We start from the raw sequence: 7,997 nt of genomic DNA, 5'->3' as shown, positions 1-7,997 counted from the left end.
ACCACAACTAATTTTCCTCCAACCCACATAATTGGATGAGGGTTCCAGTCCACATTTTTGTAAGGGAAGGTTCCAATCCACGTGATGAAACCTGTACCGTCACGTTTTTATTTTGAGTGGTTCCTATGCCGTCACGTAGGGGACACGAACCTGGCTGACGATCCGGTCAGCCCAACCCAAATTGAGCTGACGACGCCGTGAATTGTTGCAACCAACGAAAACAAAAGCTGGAACATGCCTTCACATTTGCTGGAAGCATTTTTTGATTTTGCTTCAACCGCCCACCGGAGCTCTTGACCCCCTCGCCGGCGACGCCGTAAATTGTTGCAACCGACCAAACAAAAGCTGGAACGGGCGTTCACATTTGCTAGAAGCGTTTTTCAATATTGCTTCAACTACCCACCGGAGCTCTTGACCCCCTTGCCGGCGACGCTGTAAATTGTTGCAACCGACCAAACAAAAGCTGGAACGGCGTTCACATTTGCTGGAAACGTTTTTCGATTTTGCTTGAACCGCCCACCGGAGCTCTTGACCCCCTCACCGGTGACGCCGTAAATTGTTGCAACCGACCAAACAAAAGCTGGAACGGGCGTTCACATTTGCTGGAAACGTTTTTCGATTTTGCTTGAACCGCCCACCGGAGCTCTTGACCCCCTCACCGGTGACGCCGTAAATTGTTGCAACCGACCAAACAAAAGCTGGAACGGGCGTTCACATTTGCTGGAAACGTTTTTCGATTTTGCTTGAACCGCCCACCGGAGCTCTTGACCCCCTCACCGGTGACGCCGTAAATTGTTGCAACCGACCAAACAAAAGCTGGAACGGGCGTTCACATTTGCTGGAAACGTTTTTCGATTTTGCTTGAACCGCCCACCGGAGCTCTTGACCCCCTCACCGGTGACGCCGTAAATTGTTGCAACCGACCAAACAAAAGCTGGAACGGGCGCTCACATTTGCTAGAAACGTTTTTCGATTTTGCTTCAACCGCCCACCGTAGCACTGATTTTGTTGCAACCGGCAACCTGCAAAGCTTCCACCGGTGAGTTTTTTTGCTTCGATGGCGACAGATGGAAGTGGCGACCAGGGAAACGGCGGCGATGCGAGCGGCATGCACCCGACAGTGAGGGTCGGCGAGGGCGGTCGGGCGCACACCTAGTGTTGCAACCATGAGGGGCGGCGAGGTGCTACTGCTGTCGGCCGGTGCTATATAGGCGTGATGTCGGAGCGGCGACCCGCCATGGCGGGAAGCTGCAAAGAACACGACGGACGACGATGAGGGATGGGAACGGCGACGACGAGAGGTTGCAAGCGCAACACGGGAAGTTCGGTGCGCGGCTCGCTGTCGGGTGCGGGGGCGGCGCTCTCCTTCCTCTTCTTTTCCCTTGTGCGGGAGGTTGACGATGGGTGCGGGAGAGGATGTGGGAGAGATCTAACGGCAGAACATGTAGATCGAACGAATCTGGCCAAATCGGTCGAAACTTTCGGCCGGTGCACCGGCGCAGAGTACCGCCCTAATTGTTTTTGTATTAGTTTTAATCCCGTTGGAGGAAGTAGTTAATTTTCTAGCACCCACTGATACAATTATAAAAAAAAAATCAGTGGCAATGCGTTGGGCATCGTTACATTACAGCAAACATCGGCTGAGATGCCATGGTTGCTGAGTTTGCAACTGAGATTGATTGAATTAAATAGCTACAATTCACAACTAAACCACAGTTATTCTTTGACATCACAATTAGACCACAGCTAATTTTCCTCCGACCCATGTAATTGTTTTTTTATTTTGATTGATGATGAGGGTTGCAATCCACGTTTTTGTAGGGGAAGGTCCCAATCCACGTGATAAAACCTGTACCGTCACGTTTTTATTTTGAGCGGTTCCTGTGCCGTCACGTAAGGGGGACACGAACCCGGCTGACGATCCGGTCAGCCCAACCCAAGTCGAGCGGTGAAGGCCGGTCGAGACCCCATCAAACGCGGCGCACCGGGCGGGCTCCACCCAAGGCCCGCGAGCCAGCCCCCTCAGTCCCATCCAGCCCACCCCAGCACAACAACCCAGACGGCTGGCGAATCCGTCCGTACGCGGACAACTGTCCAGAGCCCCCCCACGTCGACCCGCGCAGTAGACCCAGTCCAGGAGCACCCCGCCCCCGCTGGCGCACCAACGCCGCGCCCACGCCAGCCCGCCCCGAACAAACCCTAAGAAGGAGCACGCGCCGCAGCGCCCATATAACCACCTTCCCCCGCGTCGGCGTCGCCCCCCCGGTTGAGAGAGTCGTGCGTGCCCCCGCGTGTTCTCCGCCTACGGCCCCTCCTCTCTCTTTGTATCCCGCAACCAAAAACTACCCCAAAAAAATTCGCAAAACCAAAAAAATCCCCCGAGGCCCGGCGGGATCTGCTCCTCCTCCCCGCTATATACCGATCGAGGAGATAGGGTTTAGCGCCGATTCGCCGGGGGGGAAAATCGAAAAAAAAGGAGGAGGAATCGCGATGGCAGCGCAGGTGGCGGTGGCGAACGGCGGCGGCGCGGCTCCGGCGGTGCCGGCGGCGGCCGTGGTCCCCGCGCCCGTGGCCGCGGCGGCCGGAGGGGTCACGCAGCCGCTCCCGACCACGTCGCTCTACGTCGGCGACCTCGAGGCCAACGTCACCGACTCGCAGCTCTACGAGCTCTTCAGCCAGGCCGGCCAGGTCCTCTCCGTCCGCGTCTGCAGGGACGTCACCTCGCGCCGCTCCCTCGGCTACGCCTACGTCAACTACAGCAGCCCCATGGATGGTACGGCGATCCCCTCCCCCCCTCTCGTATCCATCTCTGCGCGATTTGTTTCGATGTTGTTGAATTGCGGTGTGGTCGGACGGCCGGAGGTTTTTGGGGTCAAATAGATAGATCCAATCTCGTCTATCAAACATCTGTGGTTGAATTGGTCGGATATGGATTGGTTTTGTCCGCAATTGAGTAGGTAATTGAAGCGATTATGCCAGGGAAAATTATTTCTTTACAATTGATTGATGCAAATCTGTTTCTTGCAATGTAACTTGGATTTGTTGTGTTCTTGGTGATGGGAGGGATGTCAGCGCCCCTTGAATGTATCGTGTTACAGGACGAATGCAAGAGAATGATGCAAAGCCATTACTTTTGTTGATAATTGGGTCTCATTTATAATTTAATTGCCAGGTTGTTCCTTTGCTGTATTTTAGGTATGTAGGTTTTGGGGTCATCTCTGTGCTGCCTATATGGCAAGGATTGATGCGTCTCCCTAATTGATTAGGAGTTGTGGTATTAGCTGGCCTTTAGCTGCTACTAAATTATTATTTGGACTAGCTGTTACATAGATAGAGTAGAGACACTGAGCGGCATTCATTCACTAGCACGGTAAATTCTGTGTGCACATTTTTCTGTATCCACGATGATGTTATGGGGTGTAACAATATGTTAGGTACTGCATATGGTGCATGCTGTAGATAACTGGCAATTAAATATGGAAATACATGTTTTTGATAAAAAACAATGCTTTAAGCCTCATCAAACTACATCATCTGTCAGCATTGTTGTTATTCAATTGCTGCTTTGTTACTGTGCTAGTATTATTGTAGTTAACATCTGGAGTATATCATGCTGCTTGACTAATTAGTTCCATTCGACAGCTGCAAGAGCAATGGAAGCGCTGAACTTTGCTCCACTGAACAACAAGCCCATTCGAGTTATGTACTCGAACCGTGACCCAAGCAGCCGCAGAAGCGGATCTGCAAATATCTTTATCAAGGTGCTGTCTCATCTTTTAATTTGCATAGCCACTCTAACATAATCAGTTTTTCTCTGGACTTATCTCTGATGTGAGCATTTTGAACTTTTTCCAGAACCTTGACAAGACAATTGACAACAAAACTCTTCATGACACCTTCTCTGCATTTGGTGCAATTCTATCATGTAAGGTTGCCATGGATGATATTGGCCAATCCAAAGGCTTTGGATTTGTTCAGTATGAGAAAGAAGAGTCTGCACAGTCTGCAATGAAAAGCCTAAATGGCATGCTTATCAACGATAAGCCTGTCTATGTTGGACCTTTTCTCCGCAAGCAAGAGAGAGATAATTCTTTTGACAAGGCAAAATTTAACAATGTCTTTGTGAAGAATTTATCTGAGTCTACTACAAAAGATGATCTAGTCAAAGTATTCAGTGAGTATGGAACTATTACAAGTGCTGTTGTAATGATTGGCATGGATGGTAAATCAAGGTGCTTCGGCTTTGTCAATTTTGAGAGCCCAGATGCTGCTGCTCGTGCTGTTGAGGAACTTAATGGAAAGAAAATCAATGACAAAGAGTGGTATGTTGGTAGAGCTCAGAAGAAGTCTGAAAGGGAGATGGACTTGAAGAGAAGGTTTGAGCAAAGCATGAAAGATGCAGCTGATAAATATCAAGGACAGAACTTGTACTTGAAGAATTTGGATGATGGCATTACAGATGATCAGCTACGTGAGCTGTTCTCTAACTTTGGCAAAATTACCTCTTGCAAGGTAATTTCATGTTTTGCGATCATACTTCTTCTCGTTGTCTAAATGATGTATGATCATTGCTGACCAATTTTTTAATAGATAATGCGTGATCAAAATGGTGTTAGCAAGGGCTCTGGCTTTGTTTCATTTTCTACCCGCGAGGAAGCATCTCAGGCTGTAAGTTTGTTTCCCAAATATTGCTGTATCAGTTGTTCTGATTCACAAAATGGCTTGACTTGTTCTTTGTTTACGCAGCTCACTGAAATGAATGGCAAAATGATATCTGGAAAGCCATTATATGTTGCATTTGCACAGCGTAAAGAAGATAGAAAAGCAATGTTACAGGTACAGTTCTCGAATAACCTAGAGTTTCTTTCATAGTAATGTCAAAATAGTACTTATTGATAGTGACCACTGTATATAGACAAATAACAGTACACTGATGCCATGGTTATTGCTGCTTTTTATCACATGGAATAAATTGGATTTTGGATGCTATGATAGAGAAGACAGGTCATCTGTATATCTAGATAAGATGTTCAACTTGAACCACCTTCATTCACTTTTTAAGTTTCATGTTATTTTCACATTTGAGGCTCAATACTTGAGGATGTGCATGAAAAATGGGACTTTCATAGTCTGCACCGTAAATTTAAATTATGCTCTTGACATTTTTTCTTATTTAACTTGATTGAACACTGCTTCTGTATTTTCTTGAAAGAGCAAGTTATTACTGTTGATTTATTTCTCGATTGTAAATATGCTGATGGTAACAAATTCCATATTATTCAGGCTCAATTCTCTCAGATGCGCCCTGTACCAATGACCCCTTCTATGACTCCTCGACTCCCAATGTACCCTCCTATGCCTACTCTTGGGCAGCAACTCTTCTATGGGCAAGCTCCACCTGCTATGATACCCCCTCAGGTACTTGTTGTAAGCTGTGTTAGTTTCATTTCAAACTTTGTGTTACATTCAGGTTTTCCTGATGTAAAACTGGAGAAGCAACATTTTCCCATTTTTTTCAAGTTAAGGTACAAGTAGCTTGTGCTGTCTTAAGTTTTAGTTTGCACCCTATTTCATAGGGGGCATTGCAAGGGGTCAGTGGAAATGTTCTTCTAGCGTAATGGTCTACCAAATTTATAGGGGTGAATCAACATCAGTGTTCAATATCCAATTTGTTTTTGATGTTTGTGTGTTTGGTTGGGAACATACTCTTGAGTTAAAGTAAATGTAGCTATGCGGTGTGTAAGTAAATATGGGTTGTTCACTTGTCAACACCATTGGATTATTTATTCCGTAGTTACGGCATGCTCACAGTGAACACTTTTGTTGTCATGCCTCGTTCGTTTTGGCATTTTGCTTGAAATTGTAGTCATTTTTGTGAATTATGTTAATATATACTGCATGCTTCCTGCTGGCATTTTAATTTTTATTATTTGCCTAGGTGAACTTAAATGGAAATTGGAAATGTAACAGCTTTATACTTACAATATTCCTACCTTTACTTTTTTGTAGCCTGGGTACGGTTTCCAGCAACAGCTTGTTCCAGGAATGAGGCCTGGGGGTGGTGCCCATATGCCAAATTACTTTGTGCCAGTTGTCCAACCAGGTCAGCAGGGTCTGCGCCCAGGTATCAGGCGCAATGGTCCTGGGTCTGCTCAGGGACAGCAAACTCCTCAGCCATTTCAGCAACAGGTTTGCTACAATGCATTCTCGTGTCTTTACATTTCTTGCTATCAATTATTGGAGGCTGTTGTTAGGGTGATATTTTTGATGGCAAAAGTAAATCGGCCTTTTCCTCTTTGCTAAGAAGTATAATGTGCCAGTGTTTCACTTCTTTGCTAATAAGTATAATGTGCCACTGTTCTTATTGTTGAATTCCTTGTTGTGCTGGCATTGTGTGGCTAAGTGATTTTTGCCATAGAGTAGTGAAATTACAGTGGCTTATCGCATATCTTATCACTGTTGTTTTAACAGATGGTTCCAAGGGGACGTGTCTACCGGTACCCACCTGGACCTCGTCACATGCCTGAGGTTCAACAGATGCCTGGGGTTGGTGTTGGAGGTATGGTTCAGCCATATGATATGGGAAGCTTCCCTGTGCGAGATGCTGGCGTGTCACCTGCTCCTCCAATTGGAACACTCACATCTGCCCTTGCAAATGCTACTCCAGAGCAACAAAGAACGGTATGTCTGAATGAATCATCTTCTAACTGTATCTGTTGTTTAAATCTATCCGTTACTCCATGCTAGTATGATTGTTTGGATATAATATGCCCATGCTGTTCTGTGTCCATTTGTACTGTCAGTTTTTTGATATTGTAAATAATCTCTTCCATCCAGATACTTGGTGAAAGCCTCTATCCACTTGTTGAGAAGCTTGAACACCAACAAGCTGCCAAGGTGACCGGCATGCTTCTGGAGATGGACCAGACGGAGGTGCTGCATCTGCTTGAGTCTCCAGAGGCTCTCAAGTCCAAGGTTGCTGAGGCGATGGATGTTCTCCGCAACGTGGCCCAGCAGCAGAACCCCAACGCCCCTACCAGCCAGCTCGCCGGTCTAACCTTGAGCGACGTCATTATCTCTTAGATTAGAGTCAGTTTGCAAGCAGTCTCATGATGCTATAGATTGTTTTGTCCTCCATGGTTGAACTTTGGTGAGTTGCGTTTTTGCACTGGTTGTTAGGCTCTATCTGCCTGGTCTCTTTGCCAATGATTGGCAGGCACCTTTTCCCGTGTTTGGCTACTATTGAGGGCTTGGTTACATACCTCTTATGCGGTTATGACTTGCCGAAAGTTTTGCTATTAAATATGAGTGAAGAGTGACATTGCTGTCCGACATTACTTGCTTCAGTTGCTTTGTATGGGATACCATCATCTGCGGGGGTACTGACCAATGGCTGAAGTTGTTTCCTTGTTATTACGTACCGTTCTTCAAATATTAGTTTCATAAGATATGCTAGATGGTATGGCGTGCTCTGCTGACCATAAGTATGCTTAAGAGTTATTTGTCTAATTTTTTCAATCTTGCTTGTTACTTTAAAAAGAGAATCGTCCGCCACACTTTGTAGGAGTACTCCCTAAACTAATGTTAGAGCATTTAGAACACTAAAGTAGTGATCTAAACACTCTTATATTAGTTTACAGAGGGAGTACTTCTCTAAACCATTTTCAGTTATTTCATCAATGTATGTAAGCATTCGTAGTTAGCACTAAAAAACCATCAGCAAAATCAACCCAAAACAACAATGGGAAGTTGGCATATGGGCGCTTCACATCATGAAATCCAATCAGGTTACCAATCTGAATTAGTGTTCAAGACTGCATTGAGAATGATGTTGCAAATTCTGTTTGGTTCCTTGGGGAGCTCTAGCTTGCATCGCATGAAGGAGCTTGGTTGATGTTGGTCTGGTTGAGCTGATGCAAGGAGTAGAGAAGTGTGTTTGGTGGACTGCATGATATGAGGCAGGCTAAGCTCAAATTTTGTTTGGTATGTTGCATGTG

At 46.1% G+C, this 7,997-nt stretch overlaps 1 protein-coding gene across 1 annotated transcript; it reads left to right on the top strand.

Annotated features, from left to right (window-relative positions):
• The first annotated feature begins 2,251 nt into the window (after positions 1 to 2,251).
• LOC125538903 (polyadenylate-binding protein 2-like) lies at positions 2,252 to 7,334 on the top strand. The gene is made up of 9 exons (XM_048702225.1): positions 2,252 to 2,773; positions 3,643 to 3,761; positions 3,856 to 4,512; positions 4,591 to 4,668; positions 4,747 to 4,836; positions 5,284 to 5,418; positions 6,010 to 6,189; positions 6,472 to 6,681; positions 6,838 to 7,334. Exons 1-9 carry the CDS (start codon positions 2,491 to 2,493, stop codon positions 7,081 to 7,083), a joined length of 1,998 nt encoding a protein of 665 aa, XP_048558182.1. The 5' UTR covers positions 2,252 to 2,490; the 3' UTR covers positions 7,084 to 7,334.
• The last annotated feature ends 663 nt before the right edge of the window (positions 7,335 to 7,997 follow it).

The sequence above is a fragment of the Triticum urartu genome, chromosome 2 (assembly GCF_003073215.2).
Source record: "Triticum urartu cultivar G1812 chromosome 2, Tu2.1, whole genome shotgun sequence".
NCBI classification, from domain to species: Eukaryota; Viridiplantae; Streptophyta; class Magnoliopsida; order Poales; family Poaceae; genus Triticum; species Triticum urartu.
The sequence above is the reverse complement of the archived record's forward strand: the minus strand, read 5'-3'. Positions and strand labels throughout refer to the sequence as shown.